This window comes from Gorilla gorilla, chromosome 13 (assembly GCF_029281585.2).
Source record: "Gorilla gorilla gorilla isolate KB3781 chromosome 13, NHGRI_mGorGor1-v2.1_pri, whole genome shotgun sequence".
In the NCBI taxonomy this organism is placed as follows: domain Eukaryota; kingdom Metazoa; phylum Chordata; class Mammalia; order Primates; family Hominidae; genus Gorilla; species Gorilla gorilla.
In genome coordinates, this window is record NC_073237.2 from 96,850,815 (window position 1) to 96,878,515 (window position 27,701).

The following is a 27,701-nucleotide window of genomic DNA, read 5'->3' on the forward strand; positions in this document are numbered from 1 at the left end:
CGCAGGTCAGTGTGTGCACGCACCATGCGCGAGCCGAAGCAGGGCGAGGCATTGCCTCACTTGGGAAGCGCAAGGGGTCAGGGAGTTCCCTTTCCGAGTCAAAGAAAGGGATGACAGACGGCACCTGGAAAATCGGGTCACTCCCACCCGAATACTGCGCTTTTCCGACGGGCTTAAAAAATGGCACACCACGAGATTATATCCCGCACATGGCTGGGAGGGTCCTACACCCACAGAGTCTCGCTGATGGCTAGCACAGCAGTCTGAGATCAAACTGCAAGGCGGCAGCGAGGCTGGGGGAGGGGCGCCCGCCATTGCCCAGGCTTGCTTAGGTGAACAAAGCAGCCGGGAAGCTCGAACTGGGTGGAGCCCACCACAGCTCAAGGAGGCCTGCCTGCCTCTGTAGGCTCCAGCTCTGGGGGCAGGGCACAGACAAACAAAAAGACAGCAGTAACCTCTGCAGACTTAAATGTCCCTGTCTGACAGCTTTGAAGAGAGCAGTGGTTCTCCCAGCATGCAGCTGGAGATCTGAGAACGGGCAGACTGCCTCCTCAAGTGGCTCCCTGACACCTGACCCCCGAGCAGCCTAACTGGGAGGTACCCCCCAGCAGGGGCACACTGACACCTCACACGGCAGGGTATTCCAACAGACCTGCAGCTGAGGGTCCTGTGTGTTAGAAGGAAAACTAACAAACAGAAAGGACATCCACACTGAAAACCCATCTGTACATCACCATCATCAAAGACCAAAAGTAGATAAAACCACAAAGATGGGGAAAAAACAGAACAGAAAAACTGGAAACTCTAAAAAGCAGAGCGCCTCTCCTCCTCCAAAGGAACGCAGTTCCTCACCAGCAACGGAACAAAGCTGGATGGAGAAAGACTTTGACGAGCTGAGAGAAGAAGGCTTCAGACGATCAAATTACTCTGAGCTACGGGAGGACATTCAAACCAAAGGCAAAGAAGTTGAAAACTTTGAAAAAAATTTAGAAGAATGTATAACTAGAATAACCAATACAGAGAAGTGCTTAAAGGAGCTGATGGAGCTGAAAACCAAGGCTAGAGAACTACGTGAAGAATGCAGAAGCCTCAGGAGCCGATGCGATCAACTGGAAGAAAGGGTATCAGCGATGGAAGATGAAATGAATGAAATGAAGCGAGAAGGGAAGTTTAGAGAAAAAAGAATAAAAAGAAATGAGCAAAGCCTGCAAGAAATATGGGACTATGTGAAAAGACCAAATCTACATCTGATTGGTGTACCTGAAAGTGATGGGGAGAATGGAACCAAGTTGGAAAACACTCTGCAGGATATTATCCAGGAGAACTTCCCCAATCTAGCAAGGCAGGCCAACATTCAGATTCAGGAAATACAGAGAACGCCACAAAGATACTCCTCGAGAAGAGCAACTCCAAGACACATAATTGTCAGATTCACCAAAGTTGAAATGAAGGAAAAAATGTTAAGGGCAGCCAGAGAGAAAGGTCGGGTTACCCACAAAGGGAAGCCCATCAGACTAACAGCAGATCTCTCAGCAGAAACCCTACAAGCCAGAAGAGAGTGGGAGCCAATATTCAACATTCTTAAAGAAAAGAATTTTCAACCCAGAATTTCATATCCAGCCAAACTAAGCTTCATAAGTGAAGGAGAAATAAAATCCTTTACAGACAAGCAAATGCTGAGAGATTTTGTCACCACCAGGCCTGCCCTAAAAGAGCTCCTGAAGGAAACGCTAAACATGGAAAGGAACAACCGGTACCAGCCGCTGCAAAATCATGCCAAAATGTAAAGACCATCGAGACTAGGAAGAAACTGCATCAACTAACGAGCAAAATAACCAGCTAACATCATAATGACAGGATCAAATTCACACATAACAATATTAGCTTTAAATGTAAATGGACTAAATGCTCTAATTAAAAGACACAGACTGGCAAATTGGATAAAGAGTCAAGACCCATCAGTGTGCTGTATTCAGGAAACCCATCTCACGTGCAGAGACACACATAGGCTCAAAATAAAAGGATGGAGGAAGATCTACCAAGCAAATGGAAAACAAAAAAAGGCAGGGGTTGCAATCCTAGTCTCTGATAAAACAGACTGTAAACCAACAAAGATCAAAAGAGACAAAGAAGGCCATTACATAATGGTAAAGGGATCAATTCAACAAGAAGAGCTAACTATCCTAAATATATATGCACCCAATACAGGAGCACCAAGATTCATAAAGCAAGTCCTGAGTGACCTACAAAGAGACTTAGACTCCCACACATTAATAATGGGAGACTTTAACACCCCACTGTCAACAGTAGACAGATCAACGAGACAGAAAGTCAACAAGGATACCCAGGAATTGAACTCAGCTCTGCACCAAGCGGACCTAATAGACATCTACAGAACTCTCCACCCCAAATCAACAGAATATACATTTTTTTCAGCACCATACCACACCACACCTATTCCAGAATTGACCACATACTTGGAAGTAAAGCTCTCCTCAGCAAATGTAAAAGAACAGAAATTATAACAAACTATCTCTCAGACCACAGTGCAATCAAACTAGAACTCAGGATTAAGAATCTCACTCAAAACCGCTCAACTACATGGAAACTGAACAACCTGCTCCCGAATGACTACTGGGTACATAACGAAATGAAGGCAGAAATAAAGATGTTCTTTGAAACCAACGAGAACAAAGACACAACATACCAGAATCTCTGGGACGCATTCAAAGCAGTGTGTAGAGGGAAATTTATAGCACTAAATGCCCACAAGAGAAAGCAGGAAAGATCCAAAATTGACACCGTAACATCACAATTAAAAGAACTAGAAAAGCAAGAGCAAACACATTCAAAAGCTAGCAGAAGGCAAGAAATAACTAAAATCAGAGCAGAACTGAAGGAAATAGAGACACAAAAAACCCTTCAAAAAATTAATGAATCCAGGAGCTGGTTTTTTGAAAGGATCAACAAAATTGATAGACCGCTAGCAAGACTAATAAAGAAAAAAAGAGAGAAGAATCAAATAGACTCAATAAAAAATGATAAAGGGGATATCACCACCGATCCCACAGAAATACAAACTACCATCAGAGAATACTACAAACACCTCTATGCAAATAAACTAGAAAATCTAGAAGAAATGGATAAATTCCTCGACACATACACCCTCCCAAGACTAAATCAGGAAGAAGCTGAATCTCTGAATAGACCAATAACAGGATCTGAAATTGTGGCAATAATCAATAGCTTACCAACTAAAAAGAGTCCAGGACCAGATGGATTCACAGCCGAATTCTACCAGAGGTACAAGGAGGAACTGGTACCATTCCTTCTGAAACTATTCCAATCAATAGAAAAAGAGGGAACCCTCCCTAACTCTTTTTATGAGGCCAGCATCATTCTGATACCAAAGCCAGGCAGAGACACAACAAAAAAAGAGAATTTTAGACCAATATCCTTGATGAACATTGATGCAAAAATCCTCAATAAAATACTGGCAAAACGAATCCAGCAGCACATCAAAAAGCTTATCCACCATGATCAAGTGGGCTTCATCCCTGGGATGCAAGGCTGGTTCAATATATGCAAATCAATAAATGTAATCCAGCATATAAACAGAGCCAAAGACAAAAACCACATGATTATCTCAACAGATGCAGAAAAAGCCTTTGACAAAATTCAACAACCCTTCATGCTAAAAACTCTCAATAAATTAGGTATTGATGGGACATATTTCAAAATAATAAGAGCTATCTATGACAAACCCACAGCCAATATCATACTGAATGGGCAAAAACTGGAAGCATTCCCTTTGAAAACTGGCACAAGACAGGGATGCCCTCTTTCACCACTCCTGTTCAACATAGTGTTGGAAGTTCTGGCCAGGGCAATTAGGCAGGAGAAGGAAATAAAGGGTATTCAATTAGGAAAAGAGGAAGTCAAATTGTCCCTGTTTGCAGACAACATGATTGTATATCTAGAAAACCCCATTGTCTCAGCCCAAAATCTCCTTAAGCTGATAAACAACTTCAGCAAAGTCTCAGTATACAAAATCAATGTACAAAAATCACAAGCATTCTTATACACCAACAACGGACAAACAGAGAGCCAAATCATGAGTGAACTCCCATTCACAATTGCTTCAAAGAGAATAAAATACCTAGGAATCCAACTTACAAGGGATGTGAAGGACCTCTTCAAGGAGAACTACAAACCACTGCTCAAGGAAATAAAAGAGGATACAAACAAATGGAAGAACATTCCATGCTCATGGGTAGGAAGAATCAATATCATGAAAATGGCCATACTGCCCAAGGTAATTTACAGATTCAATGTCATCCCCATCAAGCTACCAATGACTTTCTTCACAGAATTGGAAAAAACTACTTTAAAGTTCATATGGAACCAAAAAAGAGCCCACATCGCCAAGTCAATCCTAAGCCAAAAGAACAAAGCTGGAGGCATCACACTACCTGACTTCAAACTATACTACAAGGCTGCAGTAACCAAAACAGCATGGTACTGGTACCAAAACAGAGATATAGATCAATGGAACAGAACAGAGCCCTCAGAAATAACGCCGCATATCTACAACTATGTGATCTTTGACAAACCTGAGAAAAACAAGCAATGGGGAAGGATTCCCTATTTAATAAATGGTGCTGGGAAAACTGGCTAGCCATATGTAGAAAGCTGAAACTGGATCCCTTCCTTACACCTTATACAAAAATCAATTCAAGATGGATTAAAGACTTAAACGTTAGGCCTAAAACCATAAAAACTCTAGAAGAAAACCTAGGCATTACCATTTAGGACATAGGCATGGGTAAGGACTTCATGTCTAAAACACCAAAAGCAATGGCAACAAAAGCCAAAATTGACAAATGGGATCTAATTAAACTAAAGAGCTTCTGCACAGCAAAAGAAACTACTATCAGAGTGAACAGGCAACCTACAAAATGGGAGAAAATTTTCGCAACCTACTCATCTGACAAAGGGCTAATATCCAGAATCTACAATGAACTCCAACAAATTTACAAGAAAAAAACAAACAACCCCATCAAAAAGTGGGCGAAGGACATGAACAGACACTTCTCAAAAGAAGACATTTATGCAGCCAAAAAACACATGAAAAAATGCTCATCATCACTGGCCATCAGAGAAATGCAAATCAAAACCACAATGAGATACCATCTCACACCAGTTAGAATGGCAATCATGAAAAAGTCAGGAAACAACAGGTGCTGGAGAGGATGTGGAGAAATAGGAACACTTTTACACTGTTGGTGGGACTGTAAACTAGTTCAACCGTTGTGGAAGTCAGTGTGGCGATTCCTCAGGGATCTAGAACTGGAAATACCATTTGACCCAGCCATCCCATTACTGGGTATATACCCAAAGGACTATAAATCATGCTGCTATAAAGACACATGCACACGTATGTTTATTGCGGCATTATTCACAATCGCAAAGACTTGGAACCAACCCAAATGTCCAACAATGATAGACTGGATTAAGAAAATGTGGCATATATACACCATGGAATACTATGCAGCCATAAAAAATGATGAGTTCATGTCGTTTGTAGGGACATGGATGAAATTGGAAATCATCATTGTCAGTAAAGTATCGCAAGAACAAAAAACCAAACACCGCATATTCTCACTCATATGTGGGAATTGAACAATGAGATCACATGGACACAGGAAGGGGAATATCACACTCTGGGGACTGTTGTGGGGTGGGGGGAGGGGGGAGGGATAGCATTGGGAGATATACCTAATGCTAGATGACGATTTAGTGGGTGCAGCGCACCAGCATGGCACATGTATACATATGCAACTAACCTGCACAGTGTGCACATGTACCCTAGAACTTAAAGTATAATAAAAAAAAAAAATGCCTGGATCCGATGCTATCTTTAAGGGACTTTTTAAGAACAACTGATTTAGTTTCTTTAATGATTAGTGTACCCTTAAGGTTCTATTTCCTTTTTTGTTAGAACTTGATAGAATTTTTAAAAAGTTGCTCATTTCACCTAGAGTTTCAAACTTGCTGCCATAATGTTGTTTACAATAACCTTTTATTATCTTTTAAATCATAATCCCTGTTGAAGTTTTAGTCTGTTTCATTACTGATACTGCTTTTTATCTTTTTCTCTCTCAGGAAAAAGCCTGCAGAAAAGCTTGCGTTATCAATTTGAAAGTCTTTTCAAAGAACCAACTTTTGGTTTTACTAACCTCTGTTGTAACTTTTAAATTTCTGTTGTTATATATTTTCCTTCTTTTTGTTTTTATTGGCTTTTTTTTCTGTTGTTCATTTTCTAACTTTTTAAATGGATGCTTAGTTTTATTTTTTATCTTTTTATTTTATTTATTTATTTTTTGAGACAGAGTCTCGCTCAGTCGCCAGGCTGGAGTGCAGTGGTGCAATCTTGTTTCACTGCAACCTCCGCCTCCTGGGTTCAAGCAATTCTCCTGCCTCAGCCTCCCGAGTAGCTGGGATTACAGGCGTGCACCACCATGCCCAGCTAATGTTTGTATTTTTAGTAGAGATGAGGTTTCACCATGTTGGCCAGGATGGTCTCGATCTCCTGACCTCATGATCCACCCACCTCGACCTCCTAAAGTGCTGGGATTACAGGCGTGAGCCACCACTCCCGGCCTTCATCTATTCTTTTGAGAAAAAACTTTGAGGTGAGGGATGGAACCAGGAGGCTGTGTGGGGAAGTGTTTCAGGAAGAGGGAAAGCCTGAGGCAGGAGTGTCCCTGGTGTGTTAGAAAGAAAAGTGGGAGTGTTAGAAGTGGATGTGGTAGAGTTTCATGAAAAATTTTATGATAAACATGAAAAATGCCTTTTCATGTGGTACTTTCCATGCTCAGATATTTATTTGGTATAACAGCTGTAATGAATAGAGAAAACACTGGTCTCAGCCCCTCACTAGTTTTTTGATCGGGGGCTTTTAGATTTCCTTCATATTCAGTTTCTGTATTGATAATTTAGAATTGTCAGGGTTAGATGAGGCAAATTTGACTATACCCACACAGTAGGTGCAGAGTAAATGTAGTTAAATGTTTCAAATTCAGCATATTTATTAAAGAGTGATTTCTATTCATTTGAGTGCACGCTTCTGTGCTTTGGGCATCCTGACCTCTGCTACGCTTGGCAGTCTGCAAACAGCTGTAATCACTATAATCAGTAGTATCCGTGGCCTCTGGAGTCTAATATTTTCCTCCTTCGCTCATTGTTTCACTGAGCTGGACTTTACTTGAAATGGTAATTTAATCTTTCTTTGTATGCCATTGAAAACAGTAGTGATTGTTTTCACAGTTGTTAGTCTTAGATGCAGTGGTACCATCCCACTAAGGAGCACTGTCTTTTTCATACATTTGATCAAGGCATTTCCTGGTTGGGCTGCAATACCCACTATAAACAATGCCACTTGTTAAACAAGTGATTACTTGTTTCTTATTGGACTGGTATGGTATTTTGCTATGTTGCTGTCATTTTCTTCCATTAACCACCATTTCTATTTAACTGCCATCCCAGTTTTGCCCACTTTTATCCTGTAGGTCAGGGTGGGCAAAATTTTTTTGTAAAGGGCTAGGTGGTAAATATATCAGGCTTAGCAGGCCACATGTGGTCTTCACCATACCTAACCTTTTAGAAATGTGAAAACCATTTTTAGCTGCTGGGTGTGCAAAAACAGGCATTGGTCTGGATTGACCCACTTCTGTAATTGCCAGGATTGATCCCTACTTTAAATCATCCATCTATATATATATATTTTTAATATATGGTAAAATGACAGCAAATAGTGCCTTTATTCCAGGTTGAGCTGTACTTTTTTCCCCCTTGTTGTTTCTTAATTCCTTTTATTTTTCATTACTTGTTCATTTTCTTCACCTTTGTGTTTTCCACCTGTGTTCTCCATGAATCAAGAAATCTGTTTTGCTTAGTGAAGCCTTTGTTTTATCCCTTTCCTTAATTACTTAATTCATATCATTTAAAAATGTTTCCCATTCCTTGGGGGCATATTGAAAGGAAAGAAGCACTTCCCTTTTTTGGATCATCCCTTTTATTACCTTTCTCTCATTTTCCTTTACTAATAGGAATTTACCAGAAAATCTAACGGGGCTGAATGTGGTGGCTCACGCCTGTAATCCCAGCACTTTGGGAGGCCGAGGTGGGGGAATCACTTGGGGTCAGGAGTTGGAGACCAGCCTGGCCAACATGGCTAAACCCTGCCTCTACCAAAAATACAAAAATTAGCCAGGCATGATGGCATGTGCCTGTAATCTTAGCTACTTGGGAGGCTGAGGCAGGCTTGGACCTGGGAGGCGGAGGTTGCAGTGAGCCGAGATTGTGCCACTGCACTCCAGCCTGAACGACAGAGTGAGACCATATCTCAAAAAACAAAACTTAAACTAGACTAACAACCACAAAGAAGAAAATCTGTTAACTTTACCAGATTGCTCTTTGAAATTAATTTTCTCTTCTCCTTTGCCTGATTTGGCCCCCTCTATTCTGCTACTCTTTTTCACATTATTTCACTGCAGCTTACCTGTAGCCATGAGAATAATCATTCTCAAATATTGTTTTATTATATTACTCCTTTAAAGACAAATATATATTTAGATTTGATATTTAATATAGTAATTTGGAATTTGGAGGGTATTTTAACAACCTTCTTTTATTTTGATATATTAAAAAACAATATCTTCTGTGGAAACGAGCATGGGCTCTCTCAAATGTAGCAGTGTGTATATAGATCAGGCTATGTTTATTAGTGCTAGAAGCGTGTCATTTATTTCAAAAGTAAAACTAATGGTATGTGTATATCAAGACCCTATTGAGAGAATCTGAAATACTGTTCTTTAGTAGAAAAAAATAGGTTAAATCTTTGAAAGCCCATTTCTAGGGATAATATCTTGGAAGTTTTTATGCAGACCTTGCCTCATATTGTAGGGCTCAAAAAATTTTTTAAATGAAACTGGTTATTGCATGATTTTTTGTCCTTTATGCTGAGCCTTGAGGAAGAGGAACTGGGAACAAAAGAATGAAGAGAAATATGGCCTTTCCTTGGAAAATTGAGCAGGGAGGTTCACAATTAATTTAATACCTCAAGTTTTGTTTAAGTAATGGGAAAAGTTTTTGTACATTTGTTTAATATAAAAAGCATTGTCACTAATTTTGGTACTGGGGAAGCCATGATCTTTGAGCCTCTGACGTTTTAGGATTACATTTCTTTTAAGTCTTCTGTTGATTATTAACTTTATTTCTGAGCGCATGCTGAGATTGTTAGTAAGAGCATGCTAAATCTAACCTCTTTTTCTTTTTTGGTAGTGTGATAAGATTGTGGTACCAGGGCTGAGCCTTAACTGTAATGTATATGAATCTAAGCAAGATAATCATCAATCTGGCTTGGTATACATGACATAGGAAGTCAGGTCAGATGATAGTTGCAATTCTAGCTGGTTAACAACTTTCCTTAAAAGGTGTTCAGTAATGGATTCATTTTTCTAGAAACATTAAGGTAGGTTTCTTAGAATATTACACATGGCTATGTTTATTTTGTTCTAGTCAGTGCATTTATTGATGACTTGTCAACATTATGAATATGTCAGTCTGAAGAGATGTTACATGATAGAATTAGAGTTTAAAAGATTTCAGCATGCTGAGATAGATAATCTAAAATTTGATAGAGATAAATGTGAAGTTCTAACCCTGGGTTTCAGACAATAGTGGTGACATGTTTTGCAGGCCATACCTACAGAGTTGAGTATATTTAAGAAGTTGAGTATGTGTCTAAAGTTTGATGTGGTTATCAGAAAAGTTAATGCAATCCTTCCTGTGTTTATGTAAGCATAGTGTCCAGAACAGTTAAGGTAATAGCTTCTCTGTACTGTAGTCCTTGTTTTGTTCTTGGCCTCATATTATGAGATACTGAATTTGGAGGGTGATGAGGATGATATAACAAATGAATCATTGAATTAACTTCAGGTGAAAACTTGTATTCAATATAATGATTATCTTTGAATCTTTAAATGATATTTTGGGCTTATTACATGTAAATTCAGAGGCCAGAGTTAGAGTCAACGGGTGGAAATTAATTAGGATGCATGTTTGGGACTCAGCCCAGGTAATAACCACTCACCCATGAGATGCACTGCCTTGGTGAGATAGTAAGCTGTCTATCGCTACAGATGCTCTGGCAGGGGCAATGTAACAATAAGGTCACAAATACTGCTGAGAGGAGCCCTGCACTGAGTGGAAGATCAGAATAGATGGCTTTCTAAAGTCCTTTTCAGCATGGCATTCTTTCAATATTTGTTTAGATGCAGAGGTATTATGACTAAATGTTTGTGCACATGTTTTCACCCACGCATAGTAGATTGTTGTTCTCTGCATTTGTCTGCGCCCCTCCCTTATCCACAACTTTTACCTGAACTCACCTTCTGTGATTGGCTAACTTTATTTTCTTTGGTTCTTTCACCTCTTGTTTTCCAGAAATTAAATTTTTGGTACAATATATATTTTTTGACTTTAGTGAATATTCTTATGAACTAAAATTTTTTTCTGTTGCCTTAATTTTTAAATTATAAAATTTAAAAATTCATTCAAAAGTGTATGAAAACTAAAATATACACATTTGATTGAATGCGCAAAAATGAAATGAGCTTTTCTGAATCTACCTCCCAAGGCAAGAAACAGAATTTTTTTTTTTTTTGAGACAGACTCTCATGTTGCCAGGCTGGAGTGCAGTGGCGCAGTATCGGTTCACTGCAACCTCCGCCTCCTGGGTTCAAATGATTCTCCTGTCTCAGCCTCCCGAGTAGCTGGGACTACAGGTGCCTGCCACCACGCCTGGCTAATTTTGTTTTTGTAGTTTTAGTAGAGATGGGGTTTCACCATGTTGGCCAGGATGGTCTCCATCTCTTGACCTTGTGATCCACCTGCCTCGGCCTCCCAAAGTGTTGGGATTACAGGCGTGAGCCTCTGTGCCCGGCCAGAAACAGAATTTTAGCAGTACAGTCATCTGTGAGTATTTGGGGGGAATTCGTTCTGATACTCCCCTCAAATACCAAAATCTCAGGACGCTCAAAGCCCTGCAGTCGGCCCTGAGGATATGGAAGGCAGACTGTACTTCAGGGCCTCCCATGTCTCTCTCTAATTGCATCTTTCTCTCACCCACATGCTATACTGCATTTTGCAGAAATTATTCCCTTCCTTTCTTTATAGTTTATCACATATGATAGGTCCCTTAATGATCTATAATCTGGCTTTTGATTGCTTTTGTATTTTGTATAAATGGAATCATGCTATATGCATTCTTCTTGATTTTCTCGTGCACAGCATTATGTTTTTGAGATTCATTTATGTTGATGCACATAGCTGTAGTTAATTCAGTTTTACTGCTTGTTGAATTTGATTGTTTGCCTGTACCACATTCTTTTACAGTCCATTTTACTTTCGACGTTTGGATTATTCCAGTCTTTTGTTTTCATGAATAATACTGCTGTGAATATTCTTTCACATTTTCTGGTATACACGAGTAGGAGATATTCTTTTTTTTTGTTTTTTTTTGTTTTTTTAGACAGAGTTTTGCTCTGTTGCCCAGGCTGGAGTGCACTGGCTCAATCTCAGTTCATCGCAACCTCCACCTCCCAGGTTTAGGTGATTTTCACGCTTCACAGCCTCCTGGGTAACTGGGATTACAGGCGCCTACCACCATGCCCGGCTAATTTTTGTATTTTAGTAGAGACAGGGTTTCGCCATGTTGGCCAGGCTGGTCTTGAACTTCTGATCTCAAGTGATCCGCCTGCCTCATCCTCCCAAAGTGCTGGGATTACAGGCATGAACCTTGGAGCCTGGCCTGTGTGTAGGAGATTTTCAAGGGCCTTGCCTTGTTGTGAAGTTGTTGGGCGTGTGCAAGTCTAGTTTTTCGTCAGAATGCCTGTTTTCCAAAGTTGCTGTCCCAGTAAGCTTTCCTATTGTGTCCGGAATTGGTGGGTTTTTGGTCTCGCCAACTTCAAGAATGAAGCTGCGGACCCTCGCGATGAGTGTTACGGTTCTTAAAGATGGTGTGTCCGGAGTTTGTTCCTTCAGATGTTCAGCTGTGTCTGGAGTTTCTTCCTTCTGGTGGGTTCGTAGTCTTGCTGTCTTCAGGAGTGAAGCTGCAGACCTTTGCGATGAGTGTTACAGCTCTTAAAGGCAGTGCGTCTGGAGTTGTTCGTTCCTTCTGGTGGGTTTGTGGTCTTGCTGGCTTCAGGAGTGAAGCTGCAGACCTTCGCGGTGAGTGTTACAGCTCATAAAGGTGGTGCGGACCCAAAGAGTGAGCAGCAGCAAGATTTATTGCGAAGAGCGAAAGAACAAAGCTTCCACAGCGTGGAAGGGTACCTGAGCAGGTTGCCACTGCTGGCTTGGGCAGCCTGCTTTTATTCCCTTATCTGACCCCACCCACATCCTGCAGATTGATCCATTTTACAGAGAGCTGATTGGTCCGTTTTACAGGGGGCTGATTGGTCCATTTTACATAGCACTGATTGGACCGTTTTGACAGAGTGCTGATTGCTGCATTTACAAACCTTTAGCTAGACACAAAAGTTCTCCAAGTCCCCTACCCAATTAGCTACACACAGAGTGCTGATGGGTGTGTTTACAAACCTTTAGCTAGACACAGAGTGCTGACTGGTGCATTTACAAACCTCTAGCTAGACACAGAGTGCTGATTGGTGCGTTTACAAAGCTTTAGCTAGACAGAAAAGTTCTCCAAGTCCCCTACCCTATTAGCTAGACACAGAGTGCTGATTGGCTCATTTACAATCCTTTAGCTGGACACAAAAGTTCTCCAAGTCCCCACCCGACCTTTAGCTAGACACAAAAGTTCTCCAAGTCCCCACCAGATTAGCTAGACACAGAGCACTGATTGGTGCATTTACAAACCTCTAGCTAGACACAGAGTGTTGATTGGTGCGTTTACAATCCTTTAGCTAGACAGAAAAGTTCTCCAAGTCCCCACCTGAACTAGAAGCCCAGCCGGCTTCACCTCTCAATGGTACTTGCCGTGGGACCTTGCGGCACCTAGCCTGGGCACTCCGGCAGCCCAGAGGGAGCTTGTTCCCTGATGAAGCCCAGCAGGCACCAGCCGGCCTTGCCAAGTGCCCACCCGTGCCTCCCCCTCCACACCTCCCTGCTAGCAGAGGGAGCCGGCTCTGGCCTTGGCCAGCCCCAGAGAAGGGCCCCCACAGTGCAGTGGCAGGCTGAAGGGCTCCTCAAGCAGGGCCAGAGCGGATGCCGAGGCCAAGGAGGTGCTGAGAGCGAGTGAGGGCTGCTAGCACGTTGTCACCTCTCACTACCAGCAGAGGATGAGAATTCCCTTAGCTCCTCATCCTTGCCAGTACTTGGGTTTTGTTCTTGTTTTCGACTTTTGCCAATTTCGTGAGTGTGGATGGTATCTCATTGTGATTTTAATTTTAAGTTTTCTGATTCTTAATGAGGTTGAATATCTTTTCACATATGTTGTTCTTATATGTTTCCTCTTTTATTTCTATTTTTTTTGCTCCCCTTTCCCATTGATCACATATGTTATTTAAAAAATTGATTTGTATTTATGTATTCTGGATACTACTTATTTGTTGATTATGTGGGCTATGTTTATCTTTTTGTTTGTAACTTGTCTTCTTATTCTCTTTATGGGGCATTGTTTATTTCAAATTCCTCAGTCTTATGTTTGATCTCCTAAATCTTTATAGTTTTTGACTTTCACATTTAGATCTTCAGTTCATTATGAATTAAGGAAATCATCAAACAGAAAAGGAGAAAAATGACGGACCCCTACCCATTTATTCATCTTCAAAAGTCTAATTCTGTTACATCTTTTCTTCCATCCTTACCTTTTTTTGGGAAGTATTTAAAGCAAATCCCAGCATCAAGTCACCTTACCTGTTAAGATTTCAGTTTTGCTGATATTTTTTCTGCTTGGTATATGAGTTGCTGAGAGAGGTGTGTTAAACCCTATCATGGTGGATTTGGCAATTTTGTTTTTTTTTGTTTTTTCTTTCTTTCTTTCTTTTTTTTTTTTGAGATGGAGTCTTGCACTGTTGCCCAGGCTGGAGTGCAGTGGCGCTATCTTGGCTCACTGCAACTTCTGCCTCCCAAGTTCGAGTGATTCTCCTGCCTCAGCTTCCCAAGTAGCTGGGATTACAGGTGCCTGCCACTACACCCAACTAATTTTTTGTGTTTTTAGTAGAGATGGGTTTCACTATGTTGGCCAGGTGGGTCTCAAACTCCTCACCTCGTGATCTGCCTGCCTCAGCCTCCCAGAGTGCTGAGATTGATTACAGGTGTGAGCCACCACGCCTGGCCGGATTTGGCAATTTCTTATTGTGGTTATATCAGTTTTCACTTTATAGATTTTGAGACTATCTTAAAATGTTTAGAATTGTGTTATCCTGCTGAATAAAATATTTTTATTATTATGAAGGGATTTTCTTTAATTCCTATAATCCTTTTTGACCTAAAATCTTTTATATCTGATATTAAATATAACCATACGAGGTTTCTTCTATACCCAGGGTGATGTATCTCTTTCACTCTCCTATTATTTTGAACTTTTGGTGTCATCATTTTAACATGTATCTTACAAGCAACATATAGCTGGCTTTTGTATTTTTATCCAGCCAACTACCTTTGTTATTTAATTGGAAAATGTGGTCAACTTAAATATATTGTGAATACTGATTTTTTTCTTATTTTATACTTTTGTCTTGCTTTTCCTTTTTCTTTTTCCTTTCTTGCCTTTTTTGGATTTTTTTTTTTCTCTAGTAGTTTTGAAGTTTTGGATTTTCCTTCTTGTAATGGTAACCTCAGCAATTTTAACATGCATATTCAGCTTATCACAATCTAAATTTCCTTAATGTCACTGTTCTCCTTAAACACTTGAATTTCAATTCCTCCAAACTTGTGTGCTATTGTTACCATCATGTATTTTAATTTCCAGCTTAAAAAAATTTAATCACACAGAGCACTGTTGTTCTTATATTACCCATGTATTTAGACCTTTGTTCTTCATTCGTATTTGCATCTCAGACTTTCCTTAAAGGATCATTTTTCTATTGCCTTTAGAATTTCCTTTACTGACAGTCAGCAGGTGACAAATTTTGTAACTTTTTACTCCTTCCAAGTTACTTTTATTTTACCCTTATTCTCAAAAGATTTGTCTTAAATAGAATTATGTTCTACCTTAGCACATAGCAGGTACTATTTCACTTTTAGCTATAAACAACTTGGCTTCAGTATTGCTTTTGAAAAGTCAGTTTCCCTCTTATTCTTACTTCGCTGAAGGTAATCTTTCTCTTCTTTCTGGCTGCTTTTAAAATATTCTTTTTCTCATTATAAAATTCCACTATGATATTTCAGTATGTGGATCCATTTTTAGTAATCCTGTTTGGGATTCATTGGGCTTCTTGGATATTTAGATGAGTATCTTTTTTAGTTTTAGAAAGTTTGAAGAGAAGTAGCTGAGAATATTTTCCTGCCTCATTTTCTTAACTCCTGGAATGCTAATGAGATTTTTGTTAGATCTTCTGACTCTTCCATCTCTCTCTCTGTCTTTTTTTTTTTTTTTTTTTTTTGAGACAGCATTTCACTCTTGTTGCCTAGGCTGGAGTGCAGTGGTGTGATCTTGGCTCAGCGCAACCTCTGCCTCCTGGCTTCAAGCGATTCTCCTGCCTCAGCCTCCCGAGTAGCTGGGATTACAGGCATGTGCCACCATGCCTGGCTAATTTTGTATTTTTAGTAGAGACAGGGTGTCTCCATGTTGGTCAGGCTGGTCACGAACTCCTGACCTCAGGTGATTCGCCCACCTTGGCCTCCCAAAGTGCTGGGATTATAAGGGTGAGCCACCGCGCCCAGCCCATGTCTCTTTTTTAAATATGCACCATGTCTTAGACTCTCTGCTGTGGTCTGGTTAATTTCCTCTGACCTGTCTTCTAATTCACTAATTCTCCTTTAGCTTCTCTAATCTGCTGTTAAATCTGCCCATTGCATTTCTTATATCTAGTAATATATTGTTTATTTCTGGAAGTTCTGTTTGGTTCTTTTAAAAATTGATTTGTTCTCCTCATGGTGTTTTATTTCTTTGTTGTGGGTATGTGACTGAATGTGTCTCTGTGGGCTGAGCTGCATATTTTTCTCAGAATTGTATCTGTGGAAAATCATTTAGGTCTAGGATGAAATTGAGTTTCTCCATAGAAGATTGCATCTGCTTCTGTCATTTGCCTACAGCAGGGGTGTCCAATCATTTGACTTCCCTGGGCCACATTGGAAGAAGAATAATTGTCTTGGGCTGCACATAAAATAAACTAACACTAACATAGCTGATGAAGTAAACACACACACACACACACACACACACACAAATCTCATAATGTTTTAAGAAAGTTTATTAATTTGTGTTGGGCTACATTCAAAGCCATCCTGGGCTGTGGGTTGGACAAGCTTGGCCTAGAGCCTCTTCTAGTCCTTGACCCCTTAAAATTAATTCTGGGTTTGAGATTTTTCGAAACAACCAAGTAGTATTTTAAGTTGTAATTATCTGTGTGAGGGCTGGCTTGTGGCTTTGAATTCTCAGGGGAGCTGGTTTTCTTTTTGTTTTTCAAAGTTATGGGTCAGTGCAACCTTTTAAATTTTTTAAATAGTCCCTTTGGAATATGACAGCTCATTTCCAGTTTACCTTCATGCTGAGATATATATATATAACTACTTTTTTAGGGTCTCCAGACTCCCTACCTTAGGTGGGTAAGTGTTCTTTGTCTCATGTTCCCAGAGGCCACCTTAGGTGGATCAGTGTTATTTGTCTCCTGTTCCCAGAGGCCTTATGTTAGTCTGTTTTCACACTGCTGATAAAGACATACTAGACACTGGGCAATTTGCAAAAGAAAGCGTTTAATTGGATTCACAGTTCCATGTGGCTGGGGAGGCCTCACAATCATGGCAGAAGGCAAAGAGGACCAAGTCACATCTTACATGGATGGTGGCAGGCAAAGAGAGAGCTTGTGCAGAGGAACTCCTATTTTTAAAACCATCAGATCTTGTGAGACTCATTCACTATCATGACAGCAGCACAGGAAAGACCCATCCCCATAATTCAGTCACCTCCTACCGGGTTCCTCCCACGACACGTGGGAATTGTGGGAGTTACAGTTTAAGATGAGATTTGGGTGGGGACACAGCCAAACCATATCATTCCCCTGCTTGCCCCTCCCAAATCTCATGTCCTCACATTTCAAAACCAATCATGCCTGCTCACCAGTCACCCAAAGTCTTAACTCATTTCAGCATTAACTCAAAAGTCCACAGTCCAACATCTCATCTGAGACAAGGCAAGTCCTTTCTGCCTATAAGCCTGTAAAATCAAAAGCAAGTTAGTTACTTCCTAGATACAAAGGGAGTACAGGCATTGGGTAAGTACAGCCATTCCAAGTGGCAGAAATTGGCCAAAACAAAGGGGCTATAGGCCCCATGCAGGGCAGTCAAATCTTAAAGCTCTAAAATGATCTCCTTTGACCCCACATCTTGTATCTGGGTCATGCCGATGCAAAAGGTGGGTTCCCATGGTCTTGGGCAGCTCCACCTTTGTGGCTCTGCAGGGTACAGGTGGCTCTGCAGGGTACAGCCTCCGTCTTGGCTGCTTTCATGGACTGGCATTGAGTGTCTGTGGCTTTTCCAGATGCACAGTGCAAGCTGTCAGTAGATCTGTCATTCTGGGGTCTGGAAGTGGCCCTCTCCTCACAGCTCCACTAGGCGACGCCTCAGTAGAGACTCTGTGTGGCGGCTCTGACCCCACATTTCCCTTCCACGCTGCCCTAGCAGAGGTTCTCCATGAGGGCCCCACCCCTGCAGCAAACTTCTGCCTGGGCATCCAGGCATTCCCATACATCCTCTGAAATCTAGGTGGAGGTTCCCAAACCCCATTTCTTGACTTCTCTGTACCTGCAGGCTTAACACCATGTGGAAGCTGCCAAGGCTTGGGGCTTGTACCCTCTGAAGCCACAGCCCAAGCTCTACATTGGTCCCTTTCAGCCATGGCTGGAGCAGCTGAGATGCAGGGCACCAAGTCCCTAGGCTGCACAGAGCACGGGGATCCTGGGCCCTACCCAGGAAACCATGTTTTCCTCCTACAATGGGAGGGGCTGCCATGAAGACCTCTGACATGCCCTGGAGACATTTTCCCCATTGTTTTGGGGATTAACATTCGACTGCTTGTAACTTATGCAAATTTCTGCAGCTAGCTTGAATTTCTTCTCGAAAAATGGGATTTTCTTTTCTATCACATTGTCAGGCTACAAATTTTCCGAACTTTTGTGCTTTGCTTCCCTTATAAAACTGAACGCCTTTAATAGCACCCAAGTCACCTCTTGAATGCTTTGCTGCTTAGATATTTCTTTCACTGGGTACCCTAAATCATCTCTCTCAAGTTCAAAGTTCTACAGATCTCTAGGGCAGGGGCAAAATGCCACCAATCTCTTTGCTAAAACATAACAAGAGTCACTTTGCTCCAGTTCCCAACAGGTTCCTCATTTCCATCTGTGATCACCTCAGCCTGGACTTTATTGTTTGTGCCACTATCAGCATTTTGGTCAAAGCCATTCAACCAGTCTTCTAGGAAGTTCCAAACTGTCCCACATTTTCCTGTCTTCTTCTGAGCCCTCCAAACTGTTCCAACTCGTGCCTGTTACCTGGTTCCAAAGTCACTTCCACATTTTCAAGTATCTTTTCGGCAGCACCCCACTCTACTGGTACCAGTTTGTTGTATTAATCTGTTTTCACGCTGCTGATAAAGATATACCGGAGACTGGGCAAAAGAAAGAGGTTTAACTGGACTCACAGTTCCCCAGACCCACATGGCTGGGGAGGCCTCACAATCATGGTGGAAGGCAAGGAGGAGCAAGTCACATCTTACGTGGATGGCAGCAGGCAAAAAGAGTGCTTGTGCAGAGAAACTCCCATTTTAAAAACCATCAGATCTCATGACACTCATTCACTATCACGAGAACAGCACAGGAAAGACCTTCCCCCATAATTCAATCGCCCCCCCACCAGGTTCCTCCCACGACACATGGGAATTGTGGGAGTTACTCTTCAAGATGAGATTTGGGTAAGGACACAGCCAAACCACATCAGGCCTGCAAAGCCAAAAAATTGGTAATTGAATTTACCCAGTTTGGCAAATGCCTTCAAAGTGAAAATCAGCTTTAGAGAGCTCAGTTGACCTTTCTCTGTGCCTGTGTACTTATAACTTCTGTCCTAAATATTCCTGACTTTTTACCAACGTGTGAATGTATTTAAGAGAATGTTTTAAAATGTTTGTCCAGTGTTTTTTGTTGTTTTTATCAGGAAGGTTAGTAAAGGTTCCTAGTCCTCTGTGTTGCTATAAACAGGAGAGTCTCTGTATTTTTATTTTTGTTTCTCTATTCCTAACTAGATTTTACTATTCTTGAGGGGAGTAATCTTGCTTTGGACTTCTTTTGCCTTCTCTGTAGTACAACACTCAGTGTTCAGTGGATACTCAGTTACACAGGTAGACATGTAGCTAGAAAACACTTTGAGGGTTTCCATTTTACGTATTTCATGTCTATTATATTTTTTAACCTTCCCAGTTATTTGGCAAGGTAGGTTATTTATTTATTTAAGACAGGGTCTCACTCTGTCCCCCAGGCTGGAGTACAGTGGTGCAATTATGGCTCACTGCGGCCTCAACCTCCTGGGCTTAAGTGATCCTCCTGCCTCAGCCTTCCAAGTAGTGGAGACCACAGGTAGACACCACTGTGCCTGGCTAAGTTTTTTATATTTTGTAGAGATGGGGTCTTGCTTTGTTTCCTAGGCTGGTCTCAAACTCCTGGGCTCAAGTGATTCTCCTACCCTGGCCTCCCGAAGTGTTGGGATTACAGTCATGAGCCATCATGCCTGGCCATTATTATTACCTCCATTTTACTGATCAGTAAACTAAGACTTAGAGGAAGAATTTGGATACAAATCTGGTAATAACTAGGGGTAGAATTTAGGTTTGTGACCATTGACTCATAATTCTGTGTCCTTTACACTGTGCCATTTTGCTATTTAATTAATGTCATTGGTATTTGACATCTCCTGATTACTTTATCTAGATATGAAAATTCCAGAGAAACCACTGGATTCCTAATATCTTGATGAAATTATCTCTAAATCCTCACCTAAATTTTTTTTAGGTATTTACTTTGCTTAAGCTTTCATCAGTGACTTAAAACAATATATTGACTTTTGTTACAGAAAGCAGAAGAAAGAATTGGTCTTTTTTGCTGTTGCAGCATTGTGAAATATTTTTGTTGTAAAATATAGGTAATTTTTGTCTTTTCCAACAGGTGTGTATGTAATATAGATTGCAGTGGATACAGTTTTAATCCTGTGTGTGCTTCTGATGGGAGTTCCTATAACAATCCCTGTTTTGTTCGAGAAGCATCTTGTATAAAGCAAGAACAAATTGATATAAGGCATCTTGGTCATTGCACAGGTAAAATCCATTTTATTTATTCAGAGACCCATCTTTATTATTGTATAAATGTAATCTTATTTGTACATTTGGTAGTGTTTCAAATTTGTAAAATGAGAAATCCTCGAAGCTTTATTTTTTTATTACTTTATATTTCAGATTTTTTATTACTAATTTAGTTTTTTTTCATTATTTTCATCTTCTCAAGACATAAACCATGCTTCTTGGTTTTTTATTTAGTTAGTTCTTGGTTGCTAGCTGATCCTAACATGGAATTATAATTATTATTTATAGTTCTAATATCATCTCAAATTTGGAATGACTATAGCTATTTAAGAGTTAGATAACTTATTTTAATTTCAGTAAAACTATGTTATTGCTATATATTTGTTAAACCTCTTTTTATAGAGCATAATAGTTTACTTTGTTTTTCCATTATCTGTATCATTTTCCTGTACATATTATGTATGATACAGATTTTGGTGTGAAGTTAGAGAATGTAAGGAAAAATTATTGCCTTTAGCTTAAAATTCTTTTCACCCTTCTTGCTTTTTGTTATAGCTTAGAAACCATGATACCATATAAGAAAGAGTTTTTGTTTTCCACCCCTACTAGAAATATTCAGTCTCTAAAGCCAGAGTTCCCAATTTTCTTTCCCCAGTAATATTCAGATGAGTTGGGAAGATGGATTATTTCCTCAGTCACATATGTGGGCCAGGCACACTCTCATGGACTAGGATTGTACATCTTTCTTGCTTACTGGTTCCCTTCTTCCTCCCTTTTTAGACTTATTAAAGGGATATTATGTTTTTATCTGAGCTAAAGGGAAAAGGTTGTAAGCCAAAATTTGGTACATTATATTGGTAACAAATTATTTGTGACACACTACACAATTGATTGCAGTACCTCTGGTCTAAACTACCAAAGAATACCCAGGAAGCTCATCAGACAATTTTTAGGTAGGAGTTGAGTGTGGGCATGATAGAGGACACCATTTACTGACAGGGACCCCTTCTGGGTAGATGTCCCACTTAGCCTTGATCTTGAAGAAGTATGGTCCCCCCACCCCAGTGGGGTGGCATTTAGAGCTTGAGTGGGAAGACTAGCTTAGAGAAGGACTATGTTCTCTGAGGAAAAGATGCATATTTGAATGATACTCTACTCTTTGGAATTTCAAGTTCAGAGCACCTGGTCAGTGTATTAGTTCATCCTCACGTTGCTAGAAAGAATTACCTGAGACTGGGTAATTTATAAAGAAAAGAGGTATAATTGGCTTACAGTTCCACAGGCTATACAGGAAGCATGGCTGAGGGCCTCAGGAAACACAATCATGGTGGATGGCAAAGAGAAAGCAGGCACATCTTACATGGCCAGAAAAGGAGGAAGAGAGAGCAAAGGGAGGTGTCATGCACTTTTGTAAACAACTAGGTCTTGTGAGAACTCACTCACTATTATGAGAACAGCGAGAGGGAAATCTGCCCCCCGTGATCCAGTCACCTTCCACAAGGCCCCTTTTCCAACGTTGGGGATTACAATTAGACACGGCATTTGGGCAGGGACACAGAACCAAACCATATCAGTCAAGTTTGAGAGTTTAATTGAAATGCATCCTTTAGAGTGATTGGGCCTTAAGTTTTGTCTTAGTCCCCTCTGTAATTTTTCATTCACAAACCTAACTATGTCTTTCGTTTGCCTCCTCCACTAGTACTGGGAAGCTTGTGCTTCTAAACACGTGGTTATGGCTCATTTATAGTCTTCCCAGTCCAGGTGCAGTTCTCAAATCAGGGGTCATTTTTTATAGTAAGTGTTTCATAACACAGCGGAGATTCCCCATTTATCTTAATCTGATATTTCCAGGGTAACAATGGTAGGAGAAGGTAAATCTTGAGGCAGTTGTCTTTTAGAGAAAGAAAGGGTTAACCCTTTCTTCTCAGAGTAGGTGTTGTTTTAGTTTGCATAGGAAAGAGTTTTTAAAGGAGGCGACATTGGAGCTGAAGTATAGATGAAATTGGCTATTCATCATGCAAAGAGCACTTATACCTAGGATGCCTAGAGGCCTAAGACAGAAATGACATAATTGATTTAGAGAATGATAGACAACATGAGCAGGATAAGGGGGCAGAGGTTAAGAAGAACTTGGAATAATTTGGAATTATTGGGAGTATCATGATATGACTTAACCATTGTATATATTTTAATTTGAAAACTGTCTTCTCTTACAGATACAGATGACACTAGTTTGTTGGGAAAGAAAGATGATGGACTACAATATCGACCAGATGTGAAAGGTACTGAATCATGCATCTCCAAATTTTGGCCAGCTGTGGAAATACGGTCACTAGCTGTCCTTATTAGTTCTCTTTCCATTATAACAACACCTCTAACTTTGCTCTCTATAGTAATATACCTAACACAGTTAATTATTAGTATTAATAGTAACAGAAACAGCTGAAGTTCATCTCATTTTATAAGGTACTCTCATATGTGCTTTCTTTGATTAAAGTCTGTATTGAGATAATTTTAGATGTACATGCACTTGTAAGAAGTTATACAGAAAGATCTCTCAATATGTTTTATAAAAATCCTCTTTACTCCTCTAGAATCTCCTGTTAACACTTGCCCGATGCCCAGGTCTTTGAACCTTGTTCCTTTGCCTGAAACTCTTTATTTCCTTTCCTGATTAATTCCTTCTTATCCTTTTAATCTGAGCTTGGAAGTCATTTTATTTTGGGAAATATCCCTTGACTCTGAAGTCTATATTAGATGCCTTTCCTGTATACTCCCCTCTCTGAACACTTAGCCCACTCTATTATAACTGCCTTTTTATTCATCTGTAACCTCCTCTAGGCTATGAGTTCTGTGAGGAGAGGAGAACCTGTCTGTCATGTTCACTCTGTATCCCTAACCCTAGCCGAATATCTGGCACATAAGTAGGTACTCTGTGCTTGTCTAAAGAGTGGATGTGGCTCAAAGAAGCAGTAGGTTTTATTTACACAAGGTCTCATGTAGTAAAGGTCGGAGCAGAGGCTGGATTCCAGGTCCCTTGACTTCAAGGCCACTGCTCTTTTTGCTTGTTTTCACATCCATTATTTTGTTTGATTCTTATAACTGCTCTTTGATAGGTAAGGACCAATGGGAAGATTGAGGATCAATGAGGTTGTATCTGGTTAACTGAAACAGGTCTATATCTTTGGCCTTCTAGGCCAGGACCTCTATATAATTGCTGAATTACAAGTGCATCATCTATCCATTTGTTTGGTTGCCCCATTAAAAGATATGTGATCTATCTTTTATACCTAATTTCTAAACAATATGTAAAATGGGAGTGATAATAGTACCTGTTTCATAGAGTTTCATAAAAACTAAATGAGATAATATATGTTAAGTGCTTTGAACAGTATCGGATATACTTGTAAGTGTTCAACAAATGGTAGCTGTTATCATTGAGTAATTTGTTACTTCTCTTACTTGAATCATATGAAACCTGAGTTAGTTATAACCCATAAGCTGCTGAAATATGTCTCCTATGTTGAAACAAAATGCTGTATTTAAAATAGAAAATTTCCTGTATTCTCGTAGGAGACAAAATAGGTCAGCTTCAGTTTTATTCACTATACTGATAGTACTTGACTAGAATAGGAAGGCCATTTTTCAGTATTTGGAAGCTTATACTTAGGGCAGTTTGGGGAATTGTGTGTTCCGAAGCACTTGTGTGCCATTGATAATGGATAATTTAGAGCCTAGGCCACTTTTGAGATACTGAAAATGTTTTACACATAAGAATTGATCTCTAATTTAAATGAAATTATCATAGTTAGTAGATATAATTTATTATGTACCTAATTTATACTGGTCATTTTACTGTTTGTAGTTAGAAAGATATCTAAAATATATGCATCTTTAAAGTTCTTGTGATGTAGTAAATGCAGATAACCAACTTCTAACAAAGTAGAGATTGATTATTGCTATAAGTGTAGTACAGTTTAAAAGTGCAATGGGAATTCAGAAAAGTCGAGATTAATTTTTGTTGGGGAACAGTGGGAATCTGTGAAATGTCATGGAAGAAGTGGAACTTGAGTGAACCATGAAGGACGAACAGGAGTCAGAAGGATATCTAAGGATAGGAGAGCATGAGCATAGATATGCACACAATGTTATGACAGGATGTGTTGGAGAAAGGTAAGGAATCCTTTGGGCTGGAGAATAGGAGGCTTAAGAGGTAGAAGTAGAAGGCAAGGCTAGAAAGACAGCTTGGGGCCAGATTGTGTAGAGTGTTGAATGCTATGCTACTCTAGGGAATTTAGACTTTATTTGTGGGCAGTGGGGAATCATTAATATATTTGAAAAAAGCAAGGCTACAAAGTTAACCATTTGAAAGAATGATACCTGGCAGGAATATTGTGCATATTGTATACATTGGAATGGAGGCAGGGATATCAGTTAGGTAAAGTCAAAAGGAATAGACATCTTAGATATGAGAGATAGAGAGTTAAAAATGACTTAAGTCTTCAAGCTCAGATGACTTGGATGATGAATTCTGTTCACAGAACTAAGGATATTAGGTAGGTAAAGGTGTTTGGAATAAAGTAAGAGAGGAGTTGATGGTGGAGATGACTGATTGTATTTTAGAGTTTGAGGTGCTTGTGGAACTCATCCAGGTCACTTTGTTCAGTATAAATTTGTGAGTCAGTCTTTGGATATAGAGGTGATAACTGAAGCCACAAGAATGAATGAGAGAGAGTATTGTCTGTTATAATAGCTACTGGCCACATGTAGCTATTTAAATTTAAATTAAAATGAAATCAGCTTGGACAACATGGTGAGACCTTGTCTCTAAACAAAATTAACCCGTGGTGGTGGTACGTGATGTGGTCGCAGCTGCTTGGGAGGCTGACGTGGGAGAATGGCTAGAGCCCAGGAGGTTGAGGCTGCAGTGAACTGAGATCGCACCACTACACTTAAGCCTGGGCGACAAAGCAAGACGCTGTTTTGGAAAAAAAAAAAGCATTCTAGCCCTATTTCAGATGTTCAATAGCCAGATATGACCAGTGACTACCATATGGGACAGCACAGATACAGAACATTTTCAGAGCTGAAGAAAGTTCTGTTGGATGCACTATTATTTAGAAAGGAGAGAAGGCCCAACTTGGGATGAAGCAGAAAGAGGACTGAGAGGAAGAAAATCAAGAAGAGTACACAGAAGCTACGAGGGAAAGGATGGCCAATAGCTTAAAAAACTACAGAAAGGTATGAGAAGACAAGGACTAAACTATGCTTGAATTTGAAGACAAGGGGATCATTGTCAATCTTGGACCAAGTTTCTTCCATGAAGGATGAAAGATGAAACCCAAATTGTAAAAGTGTTCTCATAGGAAATAGAGGTTAAAAGGTAACTCTATTTTTATTGTGTTTATTTTTACCTCATTTGCTTTTATTTATTTATTTTTTTTGTTCTCACAGCATTTATAGGAGGCCCTTAGTAAATATCCACGTCTGCAACACACAGCCAAGATTGGGTAGGTAAGGCAGTGATCTGGGGATGGAGGCTACAAAATGAAAAGCAGGAACACAGCACCAGCAAGAAGCTGGAAAGATTGGAAGATAGTGCTCAGTAAGAAATGTCTTTTAAAACTTAGCTCTTAGAGAAGAGTGCTTGTGAAATGGAGCATTTGTATGTCTAGAATAGCTGCTGAATTAGAGCTTTTCTTGGGCTGTTGGAAAACCTGTGGTAAATATTGAAATTGGGGTGTTAGAAGCTCTGTTGTAGATGTTGAAGTCATAAAGGATATGATTGAGCATGAGTTGTATGGGAGATGGGTATGTGACATTTAGAAAACATGTATCTATGATATATAAACAGAATAGTATAATAAACCTCATATACCCAGTACCCACCTTCAACAGTTGTCAGCATTGTCATTCTTTGTCTGTATACTTCCACCCGTGTGATTATCATTATTCTCATTTTATGGTTTTTAAAGGTGTAATTTATAGCACTGAAATGCACAAATCTTGACCAATGAATATACTTCACATATACCACATCTTATAATCGATACCATTTCCACCTGCACAGGAAGTTTCTCTGTGGTATATGACATTTTAATGTGACCATTTTGATTCAAAGATATGCTCATACAGCCTATAATCTAACTATACCACCCTTTTTATTATTATGAAGACATTCTCACTTTGTTCCTGAGCTCCACCTTGTCCCAACCCCCACCCCATCTTTGGTCTCATCCTTGAGCCTCATTAGTCTCTCCTCCTGCAGCTGGCCAGGGATACCTGAGATAGCGAGATATTGATATCATTTCCATTACTGGTGACTGTTTAGATATTTCAGTCCAGCTCTTTTGATATGTCCTTTTAAAAACGATTTTGACAAATATGCCTCATCAAAAGGAAAGACTGTGAGCCAAGCGCTAAGATCAATGAAGGAAATCAGAGAATGTCATGGAGCTTGGTGGAGAGTCATACAGAGGATGATTAGCAGGCTCCTAAGAGAGGAAGGTGCTGGGGAGCTGAGAGTGGAATGCTGGGCTGGAAGTGACAGTGGCGAGCACATCAGGGGAAAAGGGAAGGAAGGGAATCTAGGAAGTAATGTGGTCTTGGTACATCAGGAAGATGAAAGGAGTATTTTCTAAGGGAGTAGTTGAGGTAGATGAACCTATTCATGTTAGAAAAGGTGTTTCTCTGGGCACAGTGGGCAGGCTAGGAAAGGAGGAATCAGGGCTGGTGTGGAGGACAGTGGGGTTTAGAATTGGGAGAGTGGGAGGCATTGGAGTGTGGGTAGGAGTTTATATAGCGGAAGATAATTCCTTAATGGAGTCCAAGCAGACGGTGGTTAGGGAAGGATGTGTGGAGGGATATGTTAGTGGTTGAAGGCTGGGGGGGTGCAGGGTAGTATAGGGGAAGCAAGACAGAATATTTTGAATTTTTTAACTGTAGAGATTTATAGAAATAATGAGCCCTAGGGTTACTGATGCAGTGTTGATATAGTTGTGGCCTCAGCGGTTTACCTTCCAGGTACATGTCTCCATTGCTAATAGCAACTCCTCATGCTTTATTTTGGTTGTACACTGTTGGACCAGGACAGATAGCCAGTGGAACAAGCCTTTGCAGATAAGCCATCTGGTACTGGGTTTTTTCATAACATCATCCCTTAGAA

The 27,701-nt window shown here is 40.2% G+C and overlaps 1 protein-coding gene across 1 annotated transcript in view; it reads left to right on the forward strand.

The window, feature by feature from the left end:
- TMEFF1 (transmembrane protein with EGF like and two follistatin like domains 1) overlaps positions 1 to 27,701 on the forward strand; it is a 104,424-nt gene that overhangs the window by 54,188 nt on the left and 22,535 nt on the right. Inside the window, exons 6-7 of the mRNA XM_031014552.3 lie at positions 20,403 to 20,551; positions 22,753 to 22,818. Of these exons, the coding sequence (XP_030870412.2) occupies positions 20,403 to 20,551; positions 22,753 to 22,818 (215 nt within the window). The remainder of the gene's footprint in view (positions 1 to 20,402; positions 20,552 to 22,752; positions 22,819 to 27,701) is intronic.